This window comes from Hypomesus nipponensis, chromosome 23, assembly GCF_054491055.1.
Source record: "Hypomesus nipponensis isolate SF chromosome 23, ASM5449105v1, whole genome shotgun sequence".
In the NCBI taxonomy this organism is placed as follows: Eukaryota; Metazoa; Chordata; class Actinopteri; order Osmeriformes; family Osmeridae; genus Hypomesus; species Hypomesus nipponensis.
This window is the reverse complement of record NC_140383.1, coordinates 2,929,182-2,944,214: the sequence shown is the minus strand read 5'-3', so window position 1 is coordinate 2,944,214 and position 15,033 is coordinate 2,929,182. Positions and strand designations below refer to the sequence as shown.

Below are 15,033 nucleotides of genomic sequence, written 5' to 3'. Positions count from 1 at the left end.
GTCCTGAATCCAGTTGTGTTTGGTGCTGTTGGAACAGGCCATTCTGTTTATTACAATTGACATCACAATTTTTCTACTGTTTTAGACTATCACACATCACAAGGACACAGTAAAGGATAAATTGCGCAACAAGTTTTAATCCCTTATTGATAACTGGAGCCAAATATTTATTGTGATCAAATACAACAAGTAATAGCTGACAAATGTATTGCTATTTGTTGATAATACTTTTTATAATAACAAAGATTTAACAAATACATGTTTCCATCAGGCATAAAAACACCTATGCATTCAGCATCTCTTTAATCCAGGGCATGAAGAAAGGAATTTTCATGTAAACATGTGGATACCTCGTGTCTTTACAGTTGGGCGCATAATTAAAAGCCACAATTCCCTGGGCCTTCGAGTTGCAAACCAGAGGCCCTCCAGAGTCTCCCTGGGAAGGGAAACAAACACGTTTAAAACTTGAAAACGCAACTCAAACTACTTCTATCAATTGTTTGACTATTTCCCGACTGTACTACCTTGAATAAGCTAGTACTAACTGACCAACTGACACTGACTTGACGTTGTCTTAACCTCAACAAGTTATTACCTGGCAAAATCCTTTTCCTGTGTCAGTGAGAGTACACATCATCTGTGAAGGTTTGAAGGGCTGATGCCACACCCGCTCGCAATCAGAGTTACTCCCAGTCAGGACGTTGGTCTCCATCAGAACATCTGATGCAGACGTCTCAGACTCCACCATGCCCCAGCCAGCTACAGAGCACTTCACGTTTGCTGGAGTTTCCTCATTCTTCTTAGGGAGACCGATGAGCTTCACAAACTTATTCAGTTTGGCTTTTGTCTTAAGCTGTAAAAGGGAAAGAAAATCCAAATGTACTGTAAATTCCATATGTTTATTGTTATTATTCAAATTTTAGTTTATCTTTGGAGCTCTTTTTCAGTGACTATATTTAGATTGCTCATCAACTATCTGTGGTGGAGCCATGCATCTTAAATGTATAGATATTTACCTTTAGTAGCATGACATCATAATCAGTCTGATTAAAACATTGCTGTAGAGGATGGCGAAGGTAACGTGCCACCTCGATCTTCTGCTTAGACTTCTCAGGCTTGGACAGACTGTGTGCACCGAGGACGACCGTTAAAGGGTAACCCCTGATAATAGATAAGATTGTTTAATAATAATAAAAATAGAATAGCTAACACTGAAAAACCTAATTCTTAAAGGGGAAGGTAGGAAATTAAGTATGTATGTCAAACTTGAGAGCAAACGATACATTTAAAGATATGTGTGCTTTCTGTAAGGTGTACTATTCCGTTCCGATATATTCAACAGCATATTTTCCCAAATGGAATTTGAATAGATATTTCATCAGAATGTATACATGTATGAATGAATAGGAATAGAGAGAAACTGTGAACTGTGTGAATTAAGCTCATAAAAAGGTTTAAAGATTGAACAGTTATGATGTACAGCAACCACACAAACGTGGAACGTGACACCATGCATTTTAAACTCCTCCAGTCTAAATGGACACATGAGAGCTGTTTGTTGACCAATTCCATCAACAAAATAAGGATGACTGTCATTGTGCCAACACACATCACACTCTGTCTGTCATAACATGAAGAAGGGAAATGGCTGACTGTAAACAGTGTCCGGAAGTCAGGACAAAGTCCTCCCGGATCAGCATTCCCCCACAGCAGTGTGCTCCGTTGTGTTGGAGAGACACCATGTAGGGCCTGGAGTGGGGCTTAGCTTCATTACCTCCCACTATACCACTCTGAGATGCCCCTTGAGGAGGAAATACATATCGCAAACAACAAATGAGATAAGGGCAACAGTTCAGACTGTACGTCCTGCCAAAGATTTCCCCAACACACCAGTTACGGTGATGTCGCAAGATAACCACAAAACGATGAATGCCGAACAAAGTTTAACTGAGGGTTATTGCGAGAACCAAAACTAGACTGAAGAAAAGAGACATAAGACGAGTCTGCCAGGAAACAGCTCAGGAGTTCAGGAAAATGTAGTGAATAGAAACTCACCAGAGGTGGCAAGGAGCTGGACTAGGACCACCAGATACAGCAGACACATGGTTGGTGTGTAGAGATGCAGGGACTCCTGTTAGCTATATAAGCTGCTGGCTGTATCACCACTCCCACCAACACACACACACTAAAGTCACACACAGGAAAGGTGGTTGGTTGGTTGGTTGGTGGTCTCAGCTGATTCAGAATGAGAGCAGAGGTAGAATGGAAATATCACACCTTGCCTTGAGAAGAGCAAGAACCCATCAGTCTGTTCATCTGGAAACCACTAACAGACTCATTTGGAATTGTTAACCATCTTTATTGAGAAAAATGCTATAAAATACCAAAAATAATTTACTGCCAACGTAAAATATGTACTTAAAAAGCACATATGTGTTGTAAAAAGAATAAAAACACCACATACTGTCTTTTCAATTCCTTTATCCCATATTGATAACTGGAGCCAAACATTTATTGTGATTAAATACAAGAAGTAATAGCTAACAAAAATGTACTGCTATTTGTCGATAATACCTTTATACTAACAAAGATATAACAAATGAATGTTTCCATCAGGCATAAAAACACCTATGCATTCAGCATCTCTTTAATCCAGGGTATGAAGAAAGGGATTTTCATGTATACATGTGGATACCTCGTGTCTTTACAGTTGTCTTTATAATTAAAAGCCACAATTCCCTGTGCCTTTGTGTTACAAACCAGAGGCCCTCCAGAGTCTCCCTGGGAAGTGAAACAAACACGTTTAAAACTTGAACGCAAAACACATTGCTTTTTGCACTGCATGACACAATTGTATCGTGTACCATTTGTATTTTTTGTAATATTTGTATTTTTTGTATTTTTATATTGTAAATTAAGTCAACTTATATTTTAATTTATTGTATATTTTACTTCAATTCTAATTCCACGTAGTATTGCTAGTTATTTACCCTTAGTATAGTTAGTCCTCATATTAAAATTTTAGATTCCTATATGTTTAATGTATGCACCTTCTTACCAAAGCAAATTCCTTGTCTGTGCAAACTTTCATGATGAATAAAACCCATTCTGATTCTCAAAATTTGTATCAATTGTTTGAGTATTTCCCTACTGTACTACCTTGAATAAGCTAGTACTAACTGACCAACTGACACTGACTTGACGTTGACTTAACCTCAACAAGTTATTACCTGGCAAAATCCTTTTCCTTTGTTGATAAAAGTACACATCATTTGTGAAGAGTTGAAGTGCTCCTTCCACACAAACTTGCAATCAAAGTTAAACCCAGTCATGACGTTAGTCTCCATCAGAACATCTGATGCAGACGTCTCAGACTCCACCATGCCCCAGCCAGCTACAGAGCACTTCACGTTTGCTGGAGTTTCCCCATTTTTCTTAGGGAGACCAATGACCTTCACAAACTTATTCAGTTTGGCTTTTGTCTTAAGCTGTAAAATTCAAATATACAGTAAATTCCATAAGTTTATTGATACTATTCAAATTTTAGGTTATCTTTGGAACTATTTTTCAGTGATTATATTTAGATTGCTCATCAACTATCTGTGGCGGAGCCATAAGTCTTAAATGTATGGATATTTACCTTTAGTAGCATGACATCATATTCAGTCTGATTAAAACATCGCTGTAGAGGATGGCGAAGGTAACGTGCTACCTCTATCTTCTGCTGAGTCTTCTCAGGCTTGGACAGACTATGTGCACCGAGGACGACCGTTAAAGGGTGATTCCTGATAATAGATATGATAACCACACTTGTAAGGGGTAAGGTACACTACAAAAATGTCACGTTTTACTTGGAATTGGGCATCTATATTAAAGATGGTGTAGGCAATGTTGTTGACAAGCATTTTTTGGGTCATATTTGCAATACTAAACTTTACATATTGATAGCAACCAATGCATCCATTGGTTGCTAATTGGTTGCTATCAAGATGTTAAGTTTGACAATAATATGAAATCAATCCGACATATGTGGGCATCGCAGGACTATAACAAACATGACAAATCATTAAGACCGTTCCCAGGCTAGATGATTGGATGGGCTACTTGTCTGTCTACCTAACTGTGTATTATTCCGTTTAGATGAATTGTTTGGCACATTTTCTCAAATGGAATTTAAATAATGTAGATTTTGTCAGAAAGTACAGATATACATATACTGGTTTAATAATGATATTGTTCAGCTAGAACACAAACAGATGTGATTCCCTGCATTTCAAACTCCTCCAGTCTAAATGGACACATGAGAGCTGTTTGTTGACCAATTCCATCAACAAAATAAGGATGACTGTCATTGTTCCAACACACATCACACTCTGTCTGTCATAACATGAAGAAGGGAAATGGCTGACTGTAAACAGTGTCCGGAAGTCAGGACAAAGTCCTCCCGGATCAGCATTCCCCCACAGCAGTGTGCTCCGTTGTGTTGGAGAGACACCATGTAGGGCCTGGAGTGGGGCTTAGCTTCATTACCTCCCACTATACCACTCTGAGATGCCCCTTGAGGAGGAAATACATATCGCAAACAACAAATGAGCAAAGGTTCACAGTTCAGACTGTACGTCCTGCTAAACATTTCCCCAACACATCAGTTGTGGTGATGTCGCAAGATGACCACAAAATAGTAAACGCCGAAGTTTAACTGAGGGTTATTGCGAGAACCAAGACTAGACTGAAGAAATGAGACATAAGACGAGTCTGCCAGGAAACAGCTCAGGAGTTCAGGAAAATGTAGTGAATAGAAACTCACCAGAGGTGGCAAGGAGCTGGACTAGGACCACCAGATACAGCAGACACATGGTTGGTGTGTAGAGATGCAGGGACTCCTGTTAGCTATATAAGCTGCTGTATCACCACTCCCACCAACACACACACACTAAAGTCACACACAGGAAAGGTGGTTGGTTGGTTGGTGGTCTCAGCTGATTCAGAATGAGAGCAGAGGTAGAATGGAAATATCACACCTTGCCTTGAGAGTAGAACCCATCAGTCTGTTCATCTGGAAACCACCAAGAGACTCATTTGGAATTGTTAATCATCTTTATTGAGAAAAATGCTATAAAATACAAACAATCATTTACTGGCAACGTAGAATATGTACTTAAGAAGCACATACGTGTTGTAAAAAGAATAAAAACACCCCATATTGTCTTTTCAATTCCTTTCCAAAAGGCATTACAAGTCAAATACTGAATCTCTCCATGTGGTTAATGACCACCACTAGCCTCTTTTCATGATGCTCCATTCTCTTCAAATATATAACTCTGCAAAGTTTCATATTGGAAGCAAACCAAGGCTTGGTTCAGCACTAAACCACAGTTCTGTACGAGAGATTTCCTGTCCTCATTTCACAAACCAACAAGCTTTGTTGCTGTAGGTCACAGTGTGAAATAGGTTAGTCAGACAGGGGCCAGACAGGGGCCAGACATCGATGAAGACTGGAAAAAAGGCCCAGTCAGCTCTCCTTCTTCCTGGACTTTAAGAAGGGCTGGTGGAGCACATCATAGAGACGCCGGGCCTGCAAGACAGGGGCACACATACCGGGGGGCACACACAGGGGCACAGACAGGGGGGCACACAGACAGGGGCACACAGATAGGGGCACACAGACAGGGGGGCACACACACAGGGGCACACATACAGGGGGGCACACAGACAGGGGCACACAGACAGGGGGGCACACAGACAGGGGCACACAGACAGGGGCACACAGACAGGGGCACACAGACAGGGGCACACAGACAGGGGGGCACACAGACAGGGGGGCACACAGACAGGGGGGCACACAGACAGGGGGGCACACAGACAGGGGGGCACACAGACAGGGGGCACAGACAGGGGGGCACACAGACAGGGGCACACATACAGGGGGGCACAGACAGGGGCACACAGACAGGGGGGCACACATACAGGGGGGCACAGACAGGGGGGCACACATACAGGGGGGCACAGACAGGGGGGCACACATACAGGGGGGCACACAGACAGGGGGGCACACATACAGGGGGGCACAGACAGGGGGGCACACATACAGGGGGGCACACATACAGGGGGGCACATACAGGGGGGCACACATACAGGGGGGCACATACAGGGGGGCACACATACAGGGGGGCACATACAGGGGGGCACACATACAGGGGGGCACACATACAGGGGGGCACATACAGGGGGGCACACATACAGGGGGGCACATACAGGGGGGCACACATACAGGGGGGCACACATACAGGGGGGCACAGACAGGGGGGCACACATACAGGGGGGCACACATACAGGGGGGCACATACAGGGGGGCACACATACAGGGGGGCACACATACAGGGGGGCACACATACAGGGGGGCACACAGACAGGAGCACACAGACAGGAGCACACAGACAGGAGCACACAGACAGGAGCACACAGACAGGAGCACACAGACAGGGGGGCACAGACAGGGGCACACAGACAGGGGGGCACACATACAGGGGGGCACACAGACAGGGGGGCACACAGACAGGGGCACACAGACAGGGGAACACAGACACCAAGTCAGAAAGAAGAACCAAGATTTAATACAGTTACGACTTCAGACTAAAGAAGCAGTTAAGATCTGACTCAGTGTGTTAGACTAGTACTGTCAGCCTGGTCTCAGTTATCTTCTCCAGTACTGTCAGCCTCATCTTTGTCCTCCTCTCCTCTCCAGTACTGTCAGCCTGGTCTCAGTCCTCCTCTCCAGTACTGTCACCCTGATCTCAGTCCTCCTCTCCAGTACTGTCAGCCTGGTCTCAGTTATCCTCTCCAGTACTGTCACCCTGATCTCAGTCCTCCTCTCCAGTACTGTCACCCTGATCTCAGTCCTCCTCTCCAGTACTGTCACCCTGATCTCAGTCCTCCTCTCCAGTACTGTCAGCCTGGTCTCAGTTATCCTCTCCAGTACTGTCAGCCTCATCTTTGTCCTCCTCTCCTCTCCAGTACTGTCAGCCTGGTCTCAGTCCTCCTCTCCAGTACTGTCACCCTGATCTCAGTCCTCCTCTCCAGTACTGTCAGCCTGGTCTCACTCCTCCTCTCCAGTACTGTCAGCCTCGTCTTTGTCCTCCTCTCCTCTCCAGTACTGTCAACCTGGTCTCAGTCCTCCTCTCCAGTACTATCAGCCTGGTCTCAGTCCTCCTCTCCAGTACTCTCAACCTGGTCTCAGTCCTCCTCTCCTCTCCAGTACTGTCAGCCTGGTCTCAGTCCTCCTCTCCAGTACTGTCAACCTGGTCTCAGTCCTCCTCTCCAGTACTGTCAACCTGGTCTCAGTCCTCCTCTCCAGTACTGTCAACCTGGTCTCAGTCCTCCTCTCCAGTACTCTCACCTTCTGTGGCCCCAGCCCGGGACACAACACCAGGTCTTCTTTAGAAGCCTTGATGATACCCTCGATGGACTGCAAAACAATTAAAGATCATAGACATTCATATCATACAACAGTACACCATAAAATAGTAATTCCTCTAGTTGATTGTGAAAAAAATGGACTGTTATTCTAGAATGTCAAGGAAGGGTGTTCAGGGTGCATGACTACAGAGAACCCAAGGGCCCCTCGAACATCCTGAAGACCACTCACAGAGAAGGTGGACAGCATGGTTATGGCGTCCGTCTTGTTGACAGACTTAACTGTGGTCAGACAGTCAGTCACCTTTGAAAGCAACCAAAACAGTTATGAGGTAGTCGGCCAGAGCATGCAGCAACTAGTTAGGAACTGGTCCCAATCGGGCAAACCAGCCTGACAGGCGATAACTAAAATATATTTTGAAGATCTGGTGCATATTTAAGGATTCTGGCGTTGTAAGGCAGAAAGAGTACACCTTCCCAAAGGCGATTGTGTGAAAAGGTTCCAGGTACCTTAGACAGGTAGTCCTTCTCCACCTGCTCCTTCAGCAGGTCAGCGGGTTTCTTCTCGTAGGACTTGAAAGTCTCAAGGTAACGCGCTGCCTCCTCGGGGCTGGATTTGATGGAGTAAAGACATGTTATCTGAGACGGGCTCAGCGTGGCCGTGGCAGATCTGTGCTTCCACACGTGGCTGGGTCATGAAACTGCTCATAACAGGCTCCCTTATCCCCTTGACCCGCTGAGGATCGGAGAGGATTCATTTCTGTGAAATTATAGCTCTGTCTTAGGTTTATAGCTCTTAAATTATATTTTCAGAGCACATGGGTAATGTTTTATTAGTATTGGGGCCAGGGGGTCTTGGTATCTATACATAGCATCAAATAAATATAGCAGGTACTGTACTGTGACCCAGACTAATTTCCCCCGGGAAAATAAAGTTGGTTTCATCTCATGTTACGTCTGCTACCGATAAACAAAGATATAAGTCATTGTTGACCCGTGTCTCACCTCCAGGCCAGGATGAGAGTGCAGTCAGCCATGATGCAGATCTGAGCCAGCTCTTTCAGCGAATGGTGTGGATCTTTCTACAAGATGCAACCAATCACATCCAAGATTAAAGGAGTGGTTTTACTGGCATTGTCGAGAGAATATGTTGTGAAACGATAAATGTCATGAGATGTTTCGGGGTATTTAATAAATACTTTACCACATCCACTTGCAACAGGAGGACCCTGAGCATGAAGGTTTGTCCAAGCTGTTTTAGACGGTCGTGGATGTAGTTCGGGTTGAGGTTATGGTATCTCAGACTGCAGGTTTGAAATGGGTCAAAACCGAAACACGTTTTCCAATGAAAAAGAGAGAGAATTAAATTAGTAAGAACACAACTGGAGAAATTATCTCATCGGTCTTAAGGTCCTGACCATCTTTCTGTGTGTGAGTATGTGTGTGTGTGTGTGTGTTTGTGAGGGTGTGTAGGAAATCATATGCAACAGGAAAAGAGCAACTGTGGTAGACTTGAGATCTTTCAGACTGTGAGTGGGACGTGAGACAGCACAACCTTCCAACAGCAGAATAACCACACTGAGTGAAAAGCTGTCTCAAGCACGTGTATAAGTGCATGAGACACACACACACACACACATGCACGAGACACACACACGCTCATGCATGACACACACACAGCCGATCCGGACCTGAGGAAGAGAGCACACGTGGTCTGTCCCAGGACATAGTCAGGCACCACTTCTCCAAACTCCCATGGAACGCTCCTCACAAACTTCAGAACTGGATTTCCTCTCTGCACAGAACAGACGCTGCAAGTATTTACCACAACGACAACAACTACTATCGCTTTGGTTCGAAGATAACAACAGAGACTAGAAAACGAGGGACACTTGCAATATACACAGTCAACCATTGATCACGGTTTCTTTACTCCGGCTGTTTCATTTATCAGTCGTACCTGTCGAGGGCTGACAATGATGCTGTTCCCCGACCCCATCGCTCTGGGGCCCAGGCTGCTTGAGCCAACCTTGTGACCCTCCGCCTGTTGCTGGTCCCTCCCAGCATCCAGGCCCTCCTCCCGCTCACCTCCTGGAGGTCCACCTCCATCACTGCCCCCCCCAGCCTCTCCAAGCTCTTCACAGGGCTTCACAGACCCTACAGCGGAGGATGAACCCATGTCAGATCTGCCAGGAACCTCTACACTAGGACCCGGCTTGGAAGTGGCAAGCTCCTCTCCTGTGCTTCTTTCTGCGTTGTCGGCTGTCGCCCTGGGCGCACCGTCTTCATTGTGCAGGTTGGAAGGAAGGCGAGGTGGAGGATGACGTGCGTGGCTACTGCTCTGGACGACGAAATCCGCATAGGATTGGGGTTGGCCGGCAGATAGACGTGGTACTGGATGATTAGAAGATTCAGACTTGGTTGAGACAGTGAGGCCTGCCTTTGATGACGGCTGAAACAGGGGCTTCACCTGCGGGAGAGAGACGTGTTTATGATGCAGATTATTCCTGTTTTGTTGTTACCAAGTGTAAAATAAGACAAGCAATGCAACAAGCCAGTTACAAAGAAAGCAATATGCTACAAGCTGACATTGATAACTCATAGCTAGGTAGCTTTGAACATTGTATGCACATGTATGCAGACTTAACTTCGTAGGAACACAATAGTAGAGGATAGTAGGTACTGTAGCTAGCTAGCTTAGCCCCCGTCTTTAGAGCTAATAACGTCGTTAGACTATCACTAACCGGTGTTCTTTTCTTAGTGAAAGCAGAGTCGTCGAGGTTAATATTAAACTTTTTCCTTTCCATTGTTTTTATAAGGACTAGCTAATATTTAACCCAGCCAGTGGTTTTTAAAACATTTTTGTTTCAAATGAATCGAGTTATTTCCGAATGTTTTTGGAGCAAGACTAGAGCGGCAGTACAACAAGGCATAGCAAGATGATTCCGGAGCAATCGATTCGATTATAGTCGATGATCGTCACCAGAGGGCGCCCTTGTTCTACATCTAAAACGAGCGTCTTTAACTTCTTGCCTGCGGTTTCAAAAGGTGGAAAATCCCAAGGCGTATATAAAAAGAATTCAGCAACAGGTGTGCTATCTTTCTCACTTGCTACCACAAGAGACACAGACTGTCTCTCCACCTTCAAGAGAAGGCTCAAGACGCACTTGTTCCGGGAGTACAACGGTACTTAGGAATGGTTTGCTCACGATCAGAATGACTTGCTTAGACTGTTGCTCTTGTTGGTTAGTGGTAGCTGATTTAAACTGTTGTATTCTATTTTAGTTAATCCTATTTTTATTGCTTTCCTACAGGTACACTTGCACTTAGAGATTCATGTTGTTTAATTGTAACTTGCTTAACTACATGCTCTTATGGTTTCTTCCCTTTAGCACTTATTTTTTGGTTGTTCACAATATGTACTTCTTGTTTTTGGCTACCCGCAATGCTATGGGGCTATCTTGTTGTTATTATCAGTGACCTATGCACTTTGTAAAGCTCTCTCTTGGAAGTCGCTTTGGATAAAAGCGTCTGCTAAATGAATAAATGTAAATGTAAATGTAAGAACACCAAGATAATACTGATAATACTGTCACCTTTCTTAATAGATAATAAAGTGTTGAGCTCTACTGCAGTGAGAAACCACAGACTCAGTTGTGGTTAGCACAAAGGAAGGATGACTTCACGAGCAGAGTAGTGAGAGTAGCAACACATTTTTTGTATATTTCTTACACAATTCAACTGAAGCAAACGGTACTTTGTGGATTTAAAAGCATTTAAATTTCCTTTTTAGAAACCATACCTTGCTAATTATTGTTCAAAATAAAACACCCAATACAAAAAGTGAGCAAACCAAGAATCAATTACATTGCAGGGTTCCCATCAGTGTCTTTCAACAGCTGCTGCCACAGCCCGACTCCAACACACATGACTTGTATCACAAAACCAACCAGTAGAGTGTCCTTGGTTTGAATCGCGGGTGCTCCCCATCCAGAGCCCTTAGTGACCCCAGTGTGCTTCCCGCGAGCCTGTGAGGCAATGTGGCTGACGTCAGCTCCCCCACCACCAGGGGCCTGTCTCTCTGATAACAGCATGCTCCATTAGATCACACCACCACCACCCTGCTAATTTACCCCAGCCCTTAGCCCCCCCCCCACACACACACACACACACACTCCAACAGCCTCCCCACTAAGACAATTGGAAGTGGAACAAGTGACTGCCTTCAGCAAGGCCTAACATGATGCCAGACAGATACACACACCCACACCCTCATCACAAAGGGCCAGTTCATGCCCAGACCTGAAGAAAAAAAAAGGTATACTCATTCAAAGTATAGAGAGAAAATGTACTGGGTTGGTGTATCAGAGACAGGTCTGGTGTAGCAGAGACAGGTCTGGTGTAGCAGGGACAGGTCTGGTGTAGCAGAGACAGGTCTGGTGTAGCAGAGACAGGTCTGGTGTAGCAGCCTGTTGTCAGGCTGTGAGGGGGTTCCTCTTTATCCCACACCGCTGGGATCACGTGAAGGAGGCCCATAACACCAGGAGGGGAGGGGGGAGGGGGGACTTCCTTGTGTCTCTGTACCCCCCATGTTCTCCTTGGCTCTGACGTGCTGCTCACTTAACAGAACTGTTCTCCACACAGTCTCCCTAACCTACTCGGTTTCATTCTCTTTCTCCCTCCCTCCCTCCCTCCCTCCCTCCCTCCCTCCCTCCCTCCCTCCCTCCCTCCCTCCCTCCCTCCCTCCCTCCCTCCCTCCCTCCCTCCCTCCCTCCCTCCCTCCCTCCCTCCCTCCCTCCCTCTCTCTCTCTCTCTCTCTCTCTCTCTCTCTCTCTCTCTCTCTCTCTCTCTCTCTCTCTCTCTCTCTCTCTCTCTCTCTCTCTCTCTCTCCTGCTCCCTCTCTCTCTCTCTCTCTCTCTCTCTTGCTCTCTGTCTCTCTTAACGGGTGAGTTCCTTCACAAATGAGACGTGTTAGACAGTGAGTTGCAGCTATCAGACCATTTCAGATGCCCCCTCCCCCTCCCTCCATACTAACTGCCCACAAACACATATGCTCAGTGGACATTGACACATATGTCCAATAACTGCTATACCCTTTGTCAACTGTTTGTGGATTAAACACTGTTGGTCCGCACTGCTGTATGTTTATTTGTGTGTGTGATAGCGTGTGGGGTGGTTTTACTAATGTGTGTGAATGTCTAGGGGGTTTATTCATCAGTGTGTGTGTGTGTTTATTTTATTAGTGGGTTCATGTGTGTTGGGGGGTATTTTATCAGTGTGTGTGAGTGTGTAGGGGGTATTTTATCAGTGTGTGTGAGTGTGTAGGGGGTATTTTATCAGTTTGTGTGTGTGCGTGTCTGTGTGTGTGTGAAGCCTGAAGTTGGTCCCTCTCACCAGCTTCATTAACAAGACTGGGAGGGTTGAGGGACATCTGCTCACAGCCTGTCTCTCAGGGCAGCTTGACCCTCAGGAAGTGGAGGGGTATCTGGGCTGGGGGGGTGGAGGGGTATCTGGGCTGGTGGGGCAGGGGTGGGGGGGTATGGAGGGTGGCTAAGAGCGTGCCAGAAAAACGGCGCGGCCCTCGTCCAGATGGTGCCAGGCAAACGTTTCCCCACGTAGGCACACCAGTGACCGCTAAAAATACACCCCCCCCTCTCTCACACACACACACACACACACATACACACACACTCTTCAGATATGACCCCATGTCCATCACTGGCCCTATGGACCTGTCAGAGAGAGCGGGCAACCTGCCCAGTACCAATCAGATGGATGCACACACACACACACACACTTACTGGTGCACAAAACAACAACAACACACACATGCACACCAACAGTAGGATCATCTATGTTATTTGAAGAATTGTTCCTATGATATCTTAAAAATAAGATTTATCAGCAACACAGGAGATTATGAGTAAAAAAGAAGGTACTTGAGTTTAAGTGAGTGAATAAGTGAGTAAGTGGGTGTCACTCACTCAGAAACTTAATATAAGATACCTTATTTTACCACTCACTCACTCACTCACTCACTCACTCACTCATACACAGCAGTCCTGTTATCAGTCCAGGTCTAACAGCAACATTTAGCACTTGGACCACATTGCTGCATTGTCTCTGTGTGGACCTCTGCCCTGGACTCTCTCTCTTTCCCTTCTCTCTCCCTGCCCTAAACTCTCTTCTGTCCCTGTCTCTTTCTCCCTGCCCTGAACTCTCTCTTTTCTACCTGTCTCTCTCTCCCTGCCCTGAACTCTCTCTTTTCTACCTGTCTCTCTCTCCCTGCCCTGAACTCTCTCTTTTCTACCTGTCTCTCTCTCCCTGCCCTGAACTCTCTCTTTTCTACCTGTCTCTCTCTCCCTGCCCTGAACTCTCTCTTTTCTACCTGTCTCTCTCTCCCTGCCCTCTGCTCCTCCCTGTCTGTCTGCCTTTCTGACTGCCTGGCCGCTGTAGTCACCACCTTCACCCCCCCCCCTCCCTCCCTCCTCTAGCCTCTCCCCCCTCTCTCTCCCCTCCTCTCTGCACCCCCATGTTGTGCGAGGGCCATGTCGAGCTGTCAGCCCCCCCGCCCCCCCACCACACGGCCTGCCAAGCGGCCCGTCCCCGGCCAGAGGGGGCAAACGGTCGGGGCGTCTCCGTGGGTACAACCAGGTCCTCCTGCCACCGCTGTGCAGGACCCCCGCGCCAGATTGAGCGTCCAGCTGGCTCACCACCGGGGCCCGCGCTGGACCCCATGCTGGGGGGACACATGCCCCAAAAACTGCTGCCCTCCCACCGGTAACACACACAAACAGTCACTAACACACACTAACACACACACAAACACACACTCACTCTGTCCTCAGTGGACTCACACAAAACACAGTCAGATCTCAGAACCCAGACTGAAGGACACAATTGTTTGTTTCTCCTCCACTCACTTTCGGCAGAGAAGTCTGTTTAACACCTTGGATATGATCGAAAACGTCAAAATAGAAAAACGAAATACGATATGCATACATTGATAAACGGGGCGGTTGCGGTTGCCTGTGGAGAAGCTACTCATCAAAATGATTAAACAGAGACAACTTTGTAAAAAATGTGTCAATTCTTCTCAGGCAGAACTTGCATCATGTCTTCCCTGGTTCCAGCGAGGTGTTTTGTTTTTCCCTGTGCGTTCTTGTTAGCTACACCAGCAGACCTGTTTACCATACTTAACGCTATCCTGCACCACCCAGGGAAGCCTGCCCTGCCTTGTTAGTGGCATCCTGCAATCGCACACAGTTCCCTACACCTTAGTTAGCCTCTATTCCCAAAGCATCCTCGTTAGCTACACTATCCTCTCTCTCTCTCTCTCTCTCTCTCTCTCTCTCTCTCTCTCTCTCTCTCTCTCTCTCTCTCTCTCTCTCTCTCTCTCTCTCTCTCTCTCTCTCTCTCTCTCTCTCTCTCTCTCTCTCTCTCTCTCTCTCGCTCCCTTCTCTATTCCTCCCTCTGTTTCTCGGTCACGTATTCCCTGTCGGCCTTCGTTAGCTACAGTAGAGCAGGCGTGGATGTTTCCTCCCAGGTGGTGGCTCCCGGTCCCCCAGGCCGGAGGGCAGGGGCGGTGGGGTGGGGGAGGGCCCCCAGGGGCCGCGGGAG

At 46.5% G+C, this 15,033-nt stretch overlaps 3 protein-coding genes across 5 annotated transcripts; all 3 read right to left on the bottom strand.

The window, feature by feature from the left end:
* Position 1: 1 nt before the first annotated feature.
* LOC146233622 (granzyme H-like) lies at positions 2-2,104 on the bottom strand. The gene is made up of 5 exons (XM_084688454.1): positions 2,094-2,104; positions 1,654-1,866; positions 1,017-1,161; positions 596-853; positions 2-436 (listed from the first exon to the last, which is right to left on the bottom strand). Exons 1-5 carry the CDS (start codon positions 2,102-2,104, stop codon positions 284-286), a joined length of 780 nt encoding a protein of 259 aa, XP_084544580.1. The 3' UTR covers positions 2-283.
* On the bottom strand, positions 1,960-4,918 carry LOC146233621 (granzyme B-like). Its single transcript, XM_084688642.1, has 4 exons — positions 4,410-4,918; positions 3,641-3,785; positions 3,231-3,488; positions 1,960-2,781 (listed from the first exon to the last, which is right to left on the bottom strand). The coding sequence occupies exons 1-4, from the start codon at positions 4,631-4,633 to the stop codon at positions 2,629-2,631; spliced, it is 780 nt and encodes a 259-aa protein (XP_084544768.1). The 5' UTR covers positions 4,634-4,918; the 3' UTR covers positions 1,960-2,628.
* A 160-nt stretch (positions 4,919-5,078) lies between these two features.
* ercc1 (excision repair cross-complementation group 1) lies at positions 5,079-10,356 on the bottom strand. 3 transcript variants are annotated; one of them, XM_084689926.1, is made up of 9 exons: positions 10,062-10,356; positions 9,374-9,883; positions 9,105-9,208; positions 8,618-8,717; positions 8,419-8,495; positions 7,924-8,023; positions 7,646-7,717; positions 7,397-7,465; positions 5,079-5,575 (listed from the first exon to the last, which is right to left on the bottom strand). In XM_084689926.1, the coding sequence occupies exons 1-9, from the start codon at positions 10,218-10,220 to the stop codon at positions 5,513-5,515; spliced, it is 1,254 nt and encodes a 417-aa protein (XP_084546052.1). In that variant the 5' UTR covers positions 10,221-10,356; the 3' UTR covers positions 5,079-5,512. The 3 variants fall into 3 exon arrangements, with proteins under 3 accessions (XP_084546052.1, XP_084546053.1, XP_084546054.1); XM_084689927.1 differs by having other exon boundaries at positions 10,158-10,356; XM_084689928.1 differs by lacking the exons at positions 5,079-5,575; positions 7,397-7,465; positions 7,646-7,717; positions 7,924-8,023 and adding an exon at positions 8,031-8,173.
* Between the last annotated feature and the right edge of the window lie 4,677 nt (positions 10,357-15,033).